Source organism: Rosa rugosa, chromosome 1, assembly GCF_958449725.1.
Source record: "Rosa rugosa chromosome 1, drRosRugo1.1, whole genome shotgun sequence".
Classification (NCBI taxonomy): domain Eukaryota; kingdom Viridiplantae; phylum Streptophyta; class Magnoliopsida; order Rosales; family Rosaceae; genus Rosa; species Rosa rugosa.
Window position 1 is genome coordinate 3,110,370 of NC_084820.1, and position 16,811 is coordinate 3,127,180.

Sequence of the window (16,811 nt, forward strand, 5' to 3'; positions counted from 1 at the left end):
TCAAAATTGAACCAACATTTGACATAGAGAACTTCAGTTTAAGTTTGGTTTATTGATATTCTGCTACCCTGCATTCTCTTTCTGTTATTTAAAATATCAGCAAGGAACCAAGGAAAACAAAGCAGTGACCAGCTACGTTCAAACGGCATGTTTCATGATCCAAATAATGAATATCCTATTACATATGAATATGGATTTTATCCAACCAGCCAAACAATAACAAGCCTTAAAGAACATATAGGTCATAACTCGCTAGCAAACCACTAAAAATTCCATGTTTCTAACATCTTCCCTTCATTTTCTGCCTCTTGATGTTGCTTGAGATTTCTCATGGAAGCAAACTATGAAGGAGTTCCGTCCAGCCCCAACTTTGAATTTAGCCAAGCACAAACCTCATCCATCTCTTCAGGAATTGTGTAATGACCAAGCCTGCATTTTAGAATAGAACATTCTTATTTTCCCTTGATAGAACCACAATAACAGCTTTTCCACAAAATCTTAAAAAAAAGACCATATACCCATTATAGGATTTGAACGTCACATCCTGAAAGCCAGTTGCACTCAGAGCTCGTGAAGATTTCTCGCCGAACTTATAAGGAACCACATCATCACCTGCAGCAATCATACTTGATATAATGTTGAGCATATTGGCAGAGCACTGTGAACTTGGACAAACAACTAAACCGGTATAGGTAAAAGACAAATAAGACTAGTGAAATGTATATATGAGAGATGCAAAACACCTTTTCCATGACATAACAAAAGTGGAAAGGAGGCAGCACGTCTTGCAGCTTCACTTGCTTCTTCAAACTTCTTACTCAAGGTCCTGAAAAAGAATAGGACTTGTAACTAACTGCAAAAGAAGATAGAGGGGTTAAACGAGATGAGGAGGTGTGAGAAGCCAAACTTGGAACATGGAAGCCATCCACTGAGTCCAACAACTGCACTCAGATTGGATGGATATGGAGTACCATTCCCATATTTCTTTATAGCAAAGCAGGTGGCTGAGTACAGAGCTGTAGCTGCACCCATACTAAAACCTCCAACTCCAAGTTTAACTGCAGCAGAAGGAAACTTGATTTGTTATCTATTGAGATTCAATGAAGGTAAAGCTATACCAAATAGTTCAAAAGCCTAAGGTGGGGGAATAATGATTTTGAGAAGCTGAAATCTCTAAGGCTTCTCTAGATGTTCACAACATAAAAACTCAAAACAGACTATAAATGAAATCCAATACGACTCAAATGCTAAAATCTAGCAGGAGGAAACCTACTGTCATCGGGCTCCGTTGACAGCAAATTAGCTACATGTGCTGCTGAAGCATCCAAGCCCTCCATATCATCCGGAGCATCTTCTGAGAGTTCTCCAACATCAAACCCTGTTTCGTATAAGACAAGCAATTCAGGGAACTTGAGAAGTTGTAAAGACTTCACTTAATTATAACTGATGAAATTTTCTTTTTGTGTCACTATTTATGAGTGGTGATAATGAATCAATAATTTCTCTTCAAACAAAATGCCACTCCAAGATGAATACATAAGGCTAAATATATTAATGCAAGTATAAGGAAATAGGAATCTTACAAGCAGTGGAAGGAAAACCACCAAAAACTGAAATTGGTTGAGTAGGAGCGGTTGGACAAATCCATTTAATCTGCATCACAATATTATAAGTATGGCTAACAATGGGAACATTCAACTTTTCCAATAGTGTAGATGTATTCATTCTTACATTTGGAAGAGGGAGGGTTTCCAAGAGCTGGGACCAGCTGCAAACAAAAAAAGTATAGCTTAAAATTAAAATCTAAGCATGAAGTGCATATCAAAGAACAATGGATAAATCTAGTATGAAATGAAAAATAAATAAAATAAAGTCACTTGAATGTGAATTCAACATTGTCAACTTTCTCATAAATAGTTTACAGAAGCAAAGGGAACAAGAACCACCTTGAGCCATTATCACCAAGGCCATGTAGCCAAACTACGGTGGCCTGGTGTTTGCCTTTAGGTCGGACTACATAGGTTCTTCCAAACTCAAATGCCCTTCTAACAGTTCTACCACCTGAAATCAGGTTACAATCAAAATAAATAGGAAAGGATGGATAATAAACAGAACCAACAGTATGTCATTTTTAATTAAACAGTTCACTAAACCAGCTCAATACCAACATAGAACACCAAGAGAAATTGATAACTAGAAAGGCAAGCTACGGTATTCTCAACAAGGATGTGGAAGTAATGGGAAACAAACTAACCAGAACCCACAGATGGAGACGTGAAGCTCATATTAGGCACCCTCAAGGAAAATAGCACCAACCACACTCCTACTACAGAAACTGTAAAGACAAAAGAGCACAGAACCTGCAATGACAAAACACCAGCAATTTCAGATTTATCAGCTAATTCCTGTTTATAGCTAAATCAGAATTCTCATGGATCACCTCAACCCCACCTATAGGCCTAGGTGATCCAAGAACCACAGCAAGGCTATGTAGATGGCCAATTGTCAAGATTACCGCATGTTAACACTTCTAGTTTTTATGATATATCTTTATTCATAATTAGGATTTATGCAGAATAACAACCACACCAGTAAAAATTCAATTTTTTGTTTGTAATTGAAAAACCAAAGTCAGAATCTGATTTTTTGCAGGCACCTACAATTGCTTTAGCATTTCAACTTCAAAACCATAAGTTCAAACATATAAATTACACTTAAACATGTCAGAACAAAACCTACAGCTTAGAAAAGAACTTGATTTTGAATTGCTTTAGCATTTCAACTTCAAAACCATAATGTTCAAACATATAAATTACACTTAACATGTCGGAACAAAACCTACAGCTTAGAAAAGAACTTGATTCTGACACCAAAAGGACGAAAATAACTTAACTTGTCGACAGCTCAAACAAAAAGGGTGGAGGAAAAAAATCACTTTTCAGATGCTAACCTTATATCACAAGGATTTGGAAAAACAGTGAGGCCATACTCTTAGAACACGTTAAAAGAGTTTACACCTAAACTTTGGCATTTTCCTCTCTTATTGAACTGAAATAACCATAATCTCATAACAAAGTGCTAATACAAACAACATCAAGAAAGTGTTCTAAAAGTTTGGGAATTTAATGAGCCAAATGGTGCTTCAATGACTCCTGTGAATCATCTGATCACCTAAGATGAGGTCCATGTCTTACATAGAAATGCCAATTGGAGATCCCAGGTGTGATTAAAGTGTTTAACATTGTTCACGTCACCCCCTTAACCCAGAAACCAGAACTAGAAATGTCAAAATGGAAAACCAAAATCATAAAGGTTCTACCTTGATACCATCTGAAACATAAAGGTATATAATTGAAGCTATAAACAAAAAATGGTAACACTTGAGCGACCCAATACTCATAAACTAAAGCTTGAAATTCAACACAGAGCAAACCAGTATGAAAGTACAGAATCATAAAGATGGTAACTTTGAAATATGGGACACAATTGATAGATAAACCCAAATGAAATTGAGCAGAAAAATTAATTGAAAAACTGGTTTTAGGGTTCTGCACCATTGTTACAGACCTCAATTAGCTTTGGTGGCTGATCTTTCTTCCTCCCTCCTCTCTCCTCTCTCCTCTCTCCTCTCTCACACTCTGTTTTCTCTCTGCTTCCCCCTCTTCATTGTTTGTCGTTTTATTTGATGTCGTTTCTTGTTGCTATAGCATTCAAATGAAGAGGAATCTCAACCGTTGATCATGATCTTTGATGGATTTTACTCCACTTGATACTTGACGTACAGCCGAGACACTAGAGTCTAGAGATGAGAAGTTGGTGGACATTTGGTCCTATTTTAAGGGTGGTCCCTACTTTCTTGACCTTATCGTATAATTTGACTGAATTACCCTTGTAATCTTCTCCAATTTCTAATCCTCTCCCTTTTTGTTTTAATGCCTGGTGGTTGATATCTCTAGACTCTAGAGACCATTAGTTGGTAAAAGTGACAGGGTAACTGTTCCTGTTATAATCCTGAAAAATCTAGCAGTTGGGAAATGGTAAAACTTGTACTTTTCAAATGTGCATAATGATCCACTTGATCAAAGTCTCTGTCTTTAATTGTCAAAAAAAAAAAAATGTCTCTGTCTTTAAGGGTTTTAAGAGGGTTGCCAAGTTGCCCAAAAAAGTGGTTGTGAAAGATTCAATGAGGTGATCAGGAATGGGCATTCAAGGTTTAGCAGAGCAGTTTTCACAAGCAAAGCCCTCAAGACTAATCAGATTCAAAGTTTCTGACTTTCTACGATCACACATTTAATTCACATATTAGATACAGAATATCAATTTCATTAGTTTTTTTGGGTATACAAGACAAAAGCTCATGTATGTTACAAGCTGCAGAAAATTTACCATGGAGGAAAAAAAAATTGGTATAGGTCTAAAAGAACCAATCTTTAAGCAAAAGAGGCATAAAGGAGTTGAGCTATCTTGGTGTTATGGCAGACATTGCATTTGCATATGAGTAAGCTGCGGATAAGTTTTCATTATTGCTATCTACTTGACGAGCTGCCAAGGCAGCAGCAATGTCTGGCCTGTGATGACCATTGATCTGTGGCTGGGACTCTTCTTCATCTACTGTCAAGAAATCAACAATGGTCATTTGGGTATCAGGAGGCTGCTCCACAACCAAACCCCCTTCAAGCATTTCAACCACATGAGACATTGAAGGCCTAAGACTAGCCCTCTCTTGTATGCACCAAATGGCTACATGAACAAGCCTTTTCAATTCCCTCTCATCAATGCCTCCACTATCTAATAGTCTCTGATCGACAATCTCCATGAGCTTGCCTTCTCTCATTTTCTCATTCACGGTTTTGGGAAAGTATTGCCATTTCCTATGAGACTTGCCATGAGTACCCTTTTCGATGAAGCTCACATTTCTTCTACCTCCAATCATCTCAAGAAGCACCATTCCATAGCTATAAGTATCCGATTTCTCTGAAATTCCGTGCTCCAAAAGCCATTCAGGAGCCAAGTACCCTCTAGTGCCCCTTATTGTTGTCATGACATTACTCTCGTCTCTTCCCATTAGTTTTGACAAACCAAAATCCGCCACAATTCCTCGGAAATTCTCATCCAAGAGAATATTTTCCGGCTTAACATCAAGGTGCAAAATCCTTTTCCTGCAATCATGATGCAAATAGGAAAGTGCCTTGGCAACATCAATAGCAACCCTGTACCTTAAATCCCAAGACAAGCACCCTCCGCGGGGATTAGGCCTTACCTTTCTATTGAAAATCCAACTATCCAAAGAGCCATTTGAGATGAAGTCATACACAAGGAACCGAGGCCCTGCTGGATTAACACAGCAATATCCAAGAAGCCTCACAAGATTCACATGTTGTAGACTAGCTATTGCAGAAACTTCTGATCTAAATTCCCTGTCGCCGCGCTCCTCCACATCAAGCCTTTTTACTGCAACAGGAGTGCCATCACTGAGAATCCCTTTGAACACTTTCGCAGAAGCCCCTTGGCCAAGCAATGCCTGGAAGTTGTCTGTGGCTTCTTCTAGCTCATTGTACCTGAACTTTGTGGGAACTCCAGCTACTTTTCGGAGGAAGCTGTACTCTATCCTTAGCTCACGGCCTTCGGATTTGTACTGCGATTCCATTTGTTTTCGCCTGTAATTGTAGTGGTGTCGGATTAAGAGCCATGCAAACACAGCAATGATTACAGCAATTCCTGCACCACAAATGAGAAAGAAAGTACTAGAAAGCTTGAGACACACGCGAGCAACGATGATGAAGATGATTAGGGTGATGACTGATGAAGCAGCTATTATGTTTGCTTTCTTGTCCTCCATCAAATCAAAGCTTCATTCTCTGGTTCAGATTGAGAGAGAGAGAGAGAGAGAGAGAGAGAGAGAGAGAGTAATGAACTTATTTCTTCTCTCTTTTAACATGGTCCTTTTTCCTGATTTTATTAGTTTCCTTCAATGGCTAGGGTCTAACATGTTTTGCATTAATTATTTAATCAAAGGGTATGTAGAAGCGTTTCCATCTACAGATCAGCCAAGAGTTGCAAGAGTTGAAAGTTTGAATTATGTGGGTCAGTGTATTTTCTACTCATGAATCAAATGGGAGCCAAAGAAACCACCAAGAAGTTCACCTAATAATTACTTGTCTGACTTTCATCTTTATATTTAATGCCAATTATTTGCAAACATTTTGCAGAAAATAAGAAGCACTTTTGTGAAATCAAATAGCCATTTTCCCATCTAAGTTCCCCGGCCATAAGGTGATCTGACCTGGTCATTGACCATAGACAAATTAGTGATCAGTTTTTAAATTCTTGACTCATTCAATTTCTTTAAGATAATGAAACCCCCCAAGTCATCAAGACAACGCTTGCTGATGAGGTAACACAATCACATTGCTTAATTTGGCCTTGATGGTGCTAAAGACAGAGAGAGTTTCATTGAAATAATATTCATATATTTCAACACTGACTGAATCATATAATACTAATCCCAAAGCTTGAAAAAATTGAAGATTAGTTTCCAAAGGAATAAGACTGCAGGACCGAGTCCTGGAATCTGCATATGAATAATAGTTTTAAGGTTCACGGATCATAGAGGTGAAGAAACCAACAGCACTAAATTTAGTTTATGCTAAGGGGAGAACAGGCATTGCAACTTGAATTTACGCGTGATTAGTTTGGACAACACATGAGGATTAGTATCATATGGCAAATGCGGTTATCACTATTAGAAAACAACAATGTGCAATATTCCAAAGGTTTAGATTCGTATCAAAATGATAAAACCTTAGGGTCGATCAGTATGTAATTGAAAAATCAAGTGGGGTTAAGACTTGTCACAAACAAAACACATGACTTTGCACGTACTAATATGTTTTAGAATCTTCTAATGGCTAAATTCCATTTGTTGAATGAGAGGAAGAAACAAATACAAGAGGTCAAGAGTGAGAAGGGAAAGCAAAGGTGGGAGAAAAGCACCGGTGATCTCAATTTTCATCCAAGTATACACAACATAGTTCAGTAATAGCTATATCATCAATGGGTTTCTCACAGATCTCAAGTAATGTTGATTGCTCACATACAACATATTTCTGATCAAATCAGAAACTATCTCATAATATGCTTGTAATGATGGAACAAGTAGAGTTAGAAAATGCTTGATGAACTATGGGGCGTAAAACTTTGGAATGAATTCTTAATCAAGAAATGAGAAATAATCGGTTCCTAATCAAGAAATAATTCAGAGAAAAAGCAGCATGATTTATTTAAGAAATTTCCTTGAGGACGAATCCACTTGGAGTGAATCTGGGTAAGGTGAAACTGAGTTCTAGTCAAGAAATGAGCCAAGAGAGAGGTATGTATCCCAACCTATTTGGAAGATTTCTTGAGACGAAATCCCCTCGAGACTAATGTGGGTAAGGTGAAATCAGGTTCTAATCAAGAAATGGGATGAGAGGGAGGGGGCCCAACCTATCTGAGAAATTCCTCAAGGTAAAATAAAGCATAACCGTGTAGCAAGTGGGAAGTATTCCTCAACTTCATCTTAAGGGTGGTGTTAAACAAGTGACTCGCGGAATTTGCACACCACTACGCGCACTAACCAAAATATCCACTCAGGCTTATCTATAAGTACTTACTAAGGTAACAACATTGTGGTTAATATGCTATACCAATACATTGTGGTTTATTTGGAAAGTGAGGAATAAAATGAGGCATGATGATTGTACCATTATTGTTGACCCAGCATGTCAATTAATTATGGGGCACATGAAAGCTTCTAGCAAATTAGCCTCAGGTTGTATGTCTAATTCTTTAACAGAGCTTCGGGTCTTGGAAGAATTTTGGATTAAATTGTCGTCCTTGACGAGCTCCCAGGATTATTGAAGTTAATTGGCACCCTCCCATCTTGGGTTGGATTAAGATTAATACTGATGGTGCATGGCAAAGTGTTTTAGGGAGAGTGGGTTTTGGTGGAGTTTTTAGAGATTTTCATGGTTCATTCTTTGGTGCTTTTGCTTCAAACCTTGATAGCTGTTGATGTGGAGGTCATGGCAGTTATTCAAGCTATTGAGCTGGCTTGGGTTAGGGAATGGAAGCATATTTAGCTTGAGGTGGATTCGACACTTGTGCTTAATTTTCTACGAGATCCTCATCTTGTTCCATGGTGTTTACGAGTGGCATGGGGTAATTGTTTGCATCGCATATCTCAGATGAACTTTCGATCTTCTCATATTTTCAGGGAAGGTAATCAGGTGGTAGATGCTCTTACTAATACTGGTTTATCGTTGTCTGCATTGACTTGGTGGGACGAGCCTCCTCATTTCATTCATGACCAATGTCGACGAGATAAGCTTGGTCTCCCTAACTTTCGTTTTCATTGATTTGTTATTTCTCTTTGTGCTAGTTGTATTGTTTAAATTTGATGTCATTCACATTGTTCTTCAGGGGTATGACTTTTGTGCCACCATATTAGATTTTACATTATCTTTATTTCAATTAATTTGGGGTGGGAGAGCACTTTGCTCTTCCCGGCTCCTGTTTTAACTATAAAAAAAAAAGTTTAAAAAAAAAGTACTTAATAAGATAGCAATCGAGGTAAGGAATCAACTCTAACTTCAACAGTGAAGTGACATACCTAGAAATTACACCCAACTTAATTGCCTATTCCTATCTTTAAGCACATGATAGTGGACGACAAAATTAAACCATTTCTAGGTATGTACACTTCCTGTTGTTCATCCTGCTCCAAAAATATTTACTATCTTATTACCATAATGATCTAGTACCATATACAGTGATAGTATGTGGCTCAGCTCAGCTTCAACAGTGAGATATGTTGTTACCTACATTTGTTCACTTAATGAATTGACAACCATCTCTTTTGAAAAAAGAAAAAAATGATCGAAGCAATTGTCTGTTTACCAAGAGATGTGGTTTGTCGTTCATTTGGATGAAAAGTGAAATGGATAAATAATTAAATTGGGTTTCTTTAAGGGTGTTGTAATTAACACACCTTAAATCTCTATTCACACACTCTGTCCATTTTTTATTTTTTAAATTCACATTTATATTAGTGAAAGGTCTTAACTTACCTTATCTTAAATCTCTATACATAATTCAAACAAATATGAATTATATATTTGGATTATGCAATACCAGAGAGAAAATTAAAGAAAATACATATCATATTATTTTATGAAGTTAAAGAATATACATCTTATAGGTCTTTCCTTAGAGAAACTTGTTTCAATGAGTCGTTCACCATATACTCCGTCACCATTGCCAACTTTTGCTACACCATAAAATGCAACAATATTTGGCTGGCAAAGTGCATCTATCATGTGGGCAGTGGGCTTTCTTCCAAAAATCAGCAAGTTGTAGAGATGTTAGTAAGAGTTTGAGCATTTGTGGTTCCGCAATCTATTACGCAGGCCGATGGAAAACAACAATTTTGTAGTTGATGTTGTTTTGTACTTGAACGACAACGCTACCTCAATTTCCAGACAACTAGGTAGTTCCTGGGAGATCAAATTTAATGGTTACTCATGACTAGCTGGCTATGACATTGAGAAGGCAGTTAAGGGGTTGTATAAGGTCATAGATAAGATCTTGCATAGAAAATTCAGACACGAAACCACTAATGTCCTTGTCAGTTCCAATAATTTCAAAGAACGATCTCGCCGATAATTCCTTAAAATACTACTCCCCAACATCTTCCATCTCCAGATACTTATCGTGAGATTGAAGGATTCCATGAGCCATCCAACAATAGATCAATTGCAGAGAACTCCATTTAATTCCTTTCTTTGGAAGATATGCATAATAAGCAAGGCATGGTTTCTTGTATGAAGGCAACTGAGTATAACTCAATCTCAAAGCAGGCAATATATGACCCCTACCCTCAATCTCAAGTGTAGTCTTACCCAAACCTCCGATTCCAACTTGGCAAATGATTTCATGACCTACTCTCAGACGAAAAGCAATTGGACTAGAGCGCGAGAAGAATCGACATACCTTTCTCGCAGTGTCTTCGCTCCGCAAAGCTTCGCACTCAAACTCATCCAACACATCTTCAACATTGCGGAACACATCTTTAAGTTGTTGCAGCCAACTTTATGCCCTCTTGTTACTCCATTGCTTCTCTTCAGCATCATAGAGTGCACTTTTGATGGTGGACATGGTGCCTTCAAGCTTTCGCATATCAGTTTTAACTCCCCATGCCAAGCAGATCTCATTGTAAACAACTTAAACACTTACTAAATTAGGTATCAGAGAGTCTTTTGCATGTATATCTTTCCCCTTCCAACTTGACTTGCCAACGCCTATTAATATCCCGAGGGCATAGGCACAACCTCCTGATCAAGAAGCCTTCACTCTCACTCTAGTCAGCAAAGTAGGTGAGGAGATTTTCTACTGAATTTTATTCGCACCAACATGAACCCCAAAAGACGATAAAGTGACCATTTTTAGGTTATTGCCGATTACAAAAATTACACCCAACTTGACTGTCCCAAATGTCACATGATAGTGGATGACAAAATTAAACCATTTCTAGGTATGTGCACTTCCTGTTGTTCATCCTGCTCCGAAAATATTTACACTTAGGGAACGTAATTAATGATCTAGTACGATATACAGTGACAGTATGTTGCTCAGCTCAGCTTCAACAGTGAGATATGTTGTTACCTACATTTCTTCACTTAATGAATTGACAACCATCTCTTTTGAAGAAGAAAAAAAATGACTGAAGCAATTGTCTGTTTTCTTTACCAAGAGATGTGGTTTGTTGTTCATTTGGATGAAAAGTGAAATGGATAAATAATTAAATTGGGTTTCTTTAAGGGTGTTGTTATTAATATATCTTAAATCTCTATTCACACACCCTGCCTATTTTTTATTCTTAAATTCACATATATTATTGGTAAAATATCTTAACTAACCTTATCTTAAATCTCTATACATAATTCAAACAAATATGAATTATATATTTGGATTATGCAATACTGGAGAGAAAATTAAAGAAAAGACATATCATATTATTTTATGGAGACAAAGAATATTCATCTTGCAGGTCTTTCCTTAGATAAACTTGTTTCAATGAGTCGTTCACCATATATTCCGTCACCGTTGCCAACTTATCTGTAGCTACACAATAAAATGAAAAAAATATTTGGATGGCGAAGTGCATTTGCCATGTGGGCAGTGTGATTTCTTCCAAAAATCAGCAAGCTGTAGAGATGGTAGCAAGACCTTGAGTGTCTGCGGTTCCAAAGTCTGTTTCGTAGACTGATGGAAAACAATTTTGTAGTTAATGCTGTTTTGTACTTGAACAACAACGCTACCTCAATTTCCATACAACTAGGTAGTTCCTGGGAGATCAAATTTAATGGGTACTCATGACTAGCAAGCTATGTAATAACCCGAAAATTAGTGTCAACCATAGAGTACTATATTATTAGTTATATTCGAAATGTCTTACTTTGTTATTAAGCTCAAGACTCTCATCCATATTATTTTTATGATGCATGTCATTTTAGTACTAATTATTGATATTTTCTTTTTACCTTAAGAAAGCACTAAAGTTCTTTACTTATCAATTAGGTAAATGTGTATCTATATATTTATGGATGTGTGCATGTATATATATATATATATATATAATTGGCAAAGCTGCTTTATGTTTTCTTTCTTTTACTACTCTTTTAATTTTACTCTTCCTTTTAATCATTTAACCTAACAAGTGGATTAGCCACTTGCATTACAATATTAGTCACTCACTTATCTTAGTGCTTAATTCTAGCCTATATATATCATTATGATCTGATCATACTCAACTTGAAGATCAAATGCAAAATTTGATCAAAAACTCCCTTAGTTGAAGAGAAAACCCAACTAAAAGTTCCTCACACAAATCCTTCATCCTATTTCCCTTAAGAAGTTTCCTTTTGTGAAAGAAGTCCAAAGTTTGATCACAAGACCTTCTGAGTTCCTTAAGTAAGTACATGAATACATTTCTATATTCTTTTGTCTTTAAGATTTATCAAACTACATAATCAATGATAAAATGGAAAAGGATCTGCTTTGCTGCAAACCTGTATTTTCGTATATAAAAAAGTCTGTTTTGTTAAAAATATTTACAGTATTAAATTCCTCATCAAAAGTTCTTCAGTTTAGGCTTTTGAATCACTAAAAAAGGTTAAGAAATGAAGAAGTTATGGCTAATCAAAGTTTTCAACTTTTAAACTCGCTGGAAATCTCATACAGCCATCACAACTTGAAAAATTCATATCTCCCTCATTTCTTATCCGTTTTCTACAAACTTTATATCAATTTGAAGCTTAGGACCTCTACTTGTGATCTGGAGAGTTTGAGAATTAATGGTAAAATACACAGAACGTAAAGACTTAAACACCAAAGGTCAGTAACAAAAATATCGGTTTCTGCACTGTTATGGTTCTTCACCATTTCTGGACTATATCCCTCTGATCTGGACTACATGACTTATTCCATTGAATTCCTTGTGAAAAACCCTTTGACATGGTGTACTCATTTGACTAATTCGGACTTGTGATGGACATCATAACACATTTTGAAGTTTGATGAACTTCAATGGATTTGGACATCAGAACTGAAATACTAACTATAATATAATTTTGTTAAATTCTGTATATTTACTTATTTAATGCTTGTACTTTATTATTTTACTTTATTTCAGTTATTTACAAGCTTATTAATTGTGTATATTTACTCATTTAATGCTTGTGCTTTAATATTTTACTTGATTTCAATTATGTATAAGCTTATTTATTTTATTATGTTGTTTACTAGTGAATTTACTTATTTGTGTTATACAATTATGTTACATATGTTTTCATATGAAATTATTCCTAAGTATATGTCTCTATATATATGTGTGTGTACATATACATATATATTACGATCTATAATTCATAAAGATTGTATTTTGAGGATTTGATTATGTTTGAGAAGTACAATTGTGAAGCCGGGTGATTAGTACTACCCCGTGCTTAAGTGAATTACTGGTAAACGTGTTTTGGTGTTATGTGGAAGTTAGCCTTGGGCCCTAGTCCCTATAGATAGTGCACTATTATACTCATAGGAAGGAAGTAGCCGACCTTGGGTATACATACTTTGGTAGTGTCCTCAGTATGCTACGGCTTACCCGTGCTTTGGGTATAGTAGACATACCCTAGTACGTGGATTTATGATTCGTTGCCAGTTAATCCGAAAATTCACTAAGAAGAGAAGTGTACTTATATTATTTCGATCAAATATCTGTCTGCGATATATTATTAATATGTTACGATGATAAGTGAAAAAGAGAATTGAGCATGCATTTCTTTGAGGTTATTTCACATATTAATGCTGCAATATATTGTTGGTTCAATAAGGAGATGTGACTATATGATTTATTATAAACCATTCACACGGATGAATATATTTGTATATATGTGTGTGTGTATTGTGCGTATACATATACATATTTAAGAATTCGTATGAACATATAAATGGTTCCCGGTACATTTTTACTTGGTTATTCACTTTGATTTCCTATAAGACACATTAATATAAGAATGTATGTTGTGTACTTACTGGGCTTGTGTTGCTCATGATGCTACACCTTCTTGTTTTCAGGTAGCGATTAGACGCTTGGGGAAAATGGGGCGATTCTCTAAATAAATGAATGTTTTATTTTCTACCGCTTTCTCAAAAGAAATAATGTAATATATTTTGTTCAGCTTTAGTATTGTAAAAATAATAATTTCAATTTCTAATAAAAGTATTATTCAGACTTATTTGCAAATTCTTTTACTTTAATTTATCCATTGAGGAAGTTTTATTTGTAATAACCCACATCACGAATTCGGGTACCATATTTCAGTATAATATTGGTCTCGGGTTTGGGGTGTGACAAGCTATGACATTGAGAATGCAGCTAAGGGAAATGCTGTAGCATCCTGACCCTTTTTATTTAATACCTGAAACCTTCTCTCTCTCTCTCCATCTATCCTCTAAGGAGAGCTGGTACGGAGTTGGGAGCGATCAGGAACCCCATGGATGGGTTTTCTTCATCTTTTTTTTTTCTCCCCTCCGTTTCCTTCTTTTTTTCCTCCCGAGACTTCCAGATAGAGCTCAAGAGAGAGATGAGGCGGTCTGCCAGAAGTTTCTCTCCCCCTCTCCTTGATCTGATCCACACATATATGTAGATAGGTCCATTAAACAATAGACGGTCCTGATCAAGCGGTGAATGGATCAACGGCCCACATCACTCCACCAAATTTCCTTTTCTTGATTTTATTTCTTAACTCCCACAACTTCAAACAATCCCCGTAAATAGCTCGGTACTCGGGAAAATTCCCCGAAAATTTTCACGAACTGGTCGTGTCGTGTACTTTATTATCCAACTCTTAAACTAGAGATTTCACTTTGTGAAAAGTTTTGAAAATATTCCCAGTGCTTTAACATTTATTGAGATCAATACGTAAATTAATTATCGAACTATATCACTTAAGCTCTATAAACTTTTCCGGGGCTCACAGATTCTTTATTCACTTCTCAATGCCGGGTATTACAAATGCGAACCTAAAACAAGTATTAACTATCAGTTTTACCAAAGTGAACCTGCTGAAGCACTCAGATTGATGGAAAATGTCAAAAAAAAAAAAACATATGAATGAGAATCAATCGAGAGATTACCTAAAGGTGGGCACTGCTACACATATGGAGCTGGTTTTTGACTTGCGCTTTCCTGGGGATTAAGACGATCGAGGCTTTTTGAGTTTCTTTGTAAGTATGAACTTACTGTAGACTTTGCCTGTTCCTGCTAAGGAAACCTATTCTGCTCGGAACCCATTAAAGGCAGCCTTTGAGCTTCAAAGCTGAAAAAACCAAACCCAGTTAAGTGTTTGTACTAGTGTCGCATTTGGGTCAGTTGGGTTGCTCACTCTTCATAAGGAGTCAAAAACGAAATATAAAGCCGAAATCTGAAAGCGAAAACAATCCCGGAAAGAAATAGGAGAAATCAAATTTGGCTTTAGTCAAATTGATACCATATAATTTAGAATTTCGATATCAATGACATTAAATGTTTTTAAAACATATCACTTTATTGTCATTTTTTAGTTAATTTCCTTATTTTGTTCTAAAAGTTATGATTAGTCAATCTATGATCTAATATAAAACATTACCGGTAGAAAACTTTGTAATAGTTAATTTGGTAGAGACTCTTGTTATTATTTCAGAATGTTCTCTAGATGCTTATTGTAATAAGGGGTTTAGGCTCAATGTCCCTCCTTGTATTTGACAGTTTTATTAATCAAGGTTTGAGGGCTGCCGTACGGTCCGCACCAGCCCTTTAATATAAAAATAATAATAAAACATCACCAGTAGAAAACTTTGAAATTGTTAAATTGTTTGACCTATCCAATGACGATTTCGTAGTTCTACCACTGTGGGGAAGCTACTAATATAGTTTTGTTGAATGTGCAGCTCAAAATTTTATAATTGATCATCCGGGTCTTTGGTGGATGAGAAGTCAAATAATATAAAACCTTTTTCTAGTATTTGGAGGGAATGATAATAAATCTTTATGGATTTCTCAAATTAAGGTTAGGAACCTAAACTTCTCTCGCCGGACCAGATCGTAGATAAGGCAATACGGCCGCCAGCCTGCCCTCCCGTATTCCCTGCTCCCTGTGTTGATGACCCAACTCTAGAAGCTCTAACCATTGCCACCGCTTCCTTCAATTTTGATGTTTGATGGACAAAAAATTGATCACAACCTTCCGGTCCATGCATGAACCAGCCAGAAGCACGATAGAAGCTTTTCACCTTCTCATACAGCAATTTAACCTCTGTCACCACCGCCGATGCAAATCAGAATGATCTGAGGTTGACAGTCTGTGTTGGACATCCAAAGCCCCTCTAAAAGGCTGCTCAACTGCGCAACGTTAGAGTGCAAGGTAATCAGCGCGCAAATATCTTCCCATCAAATATCCCAAGAGGATCACAGACTCCTTTATCCTCAAACGCGGTGGAAGCTTCCTCACCACTACCAAAGTGAATTCCCTCAAAATATAGGGGAACTCTAGCAACATCCCCCAAATCATCATATTCACTCAGAAGCACCATACAACCATTAAAATGCCGAGGACCACTATGTACTACCCTATTTCACTCCTCCTTTCTCTTGAAACATAACATAAACATGCCATCCGCTTGAACAATGATTGAGAGGTCCCAACACCGCAGCTAGGGTTATGGAAAGACATTTCTCGCCCCTTGTCTTACGACTAGGGATGTCACTCGGTCGGTTCGAATCGGTTATAGGTATTACCAACTTCAAAACCAAAGCTTTCTGTTTCAAAATTGAGCTACCAATTACCAACCAAAATTTTCGGTTTTTAATCATATCTACCAAATTCTGTATTTCGGTTTTCGGTATTACCAACTTAGAACAACTAATTCTTTGTTATAACAAAATTAAGTTTTTCAATTTTATAACCGTAAACTTCGTATTCATCTACTAATCATAGCTTTTTTTTGTATATATGACATCAAATTTTACCCATTTTCAATAAAACTAGGTTATTTAACATCTTGGACTAGGTTAATCAAAATACATGTACTATTAATTAATGTAGTATATTGAGTAATGTTCATACTATTATGAAAACTTTTATGTTTATTTCTTAATATACATGTATGTGTATTAAAACCATAGTATATAAAGCTAATATTTAGATAATCGGTAGATTTAGTATTTACCAAAACCA

The 16,811-nt window shown here is 36.4% G+C and overlaps 2 protein-coding genes and 1 long non-coding RNA gene across 3 annotated transcripts; 1 reads left to right on the forward strand and 2 right to left on the reverse strand.

The window, feature by feature from the left end:
• Positions 1–112: 112 nt before the first annotated feature.
• LOC133710626 (uncharacterized) lies at positions 113–3,716 on the reverse strand. Its single transcript, XM_062136748.1, has 10 exons — positions 3,568–3,716; positions 2,255–2,360; positions 1,947–2,061; positions 1,732–1,768; positions 1,584–1,653; positions 1,274–1,378; positions 908–1,058; positions 744–826; positions 519–612; positions 113–429 (listed from the first exon to the last, which is right to left on the reverse strand). The coding sequence occupies exons 2-10, from the start codon at positions 2,283–2,285 to the stop codon at positions 342–344; spliced, it is 774 nt and encodes a 257-aa protein (XP_061992732.1). The 5' UTR covers positions 2,286–2,360; positions 3,568–3,716; the 3' UTR covers positions 113–341.
• Positions 3,717–4,257: 541 nt separating this feature from the next.
• LOC133726975 (probable receptor-like protein kinase At5g20050) lies at positions 4,258–5,959 on the reverse strand. The gene has a single exon (XM_062154605.1). The coding sequence runs from the start codon at positions 5,837–5,839 to the stop codon at positions 4,460–4,462; it is 1,380 nt and encodes a 459-aa protein (XP_062010589.1). The 5' UTR covers positions 5,840–5,959; the 3' UTR covers positions 4,258–4,459.
• Positions 5,960–11,870: 5,911 nt separating this feature from the next.
• LOC133725162 (uncharacterized) lies at positions 11,871–13,832 on the forward strand. The gene is made up of 2 exons (XR_009854285.1): positions 11,871–12,009; positions 13,672–13,832. It is a non-coding gene; the product is annotated as an uncharacterized LOC133725162 (long non-coding RNA).
• Positions 13,833–16,811: the final 2,979 nt, after the last annotated feature.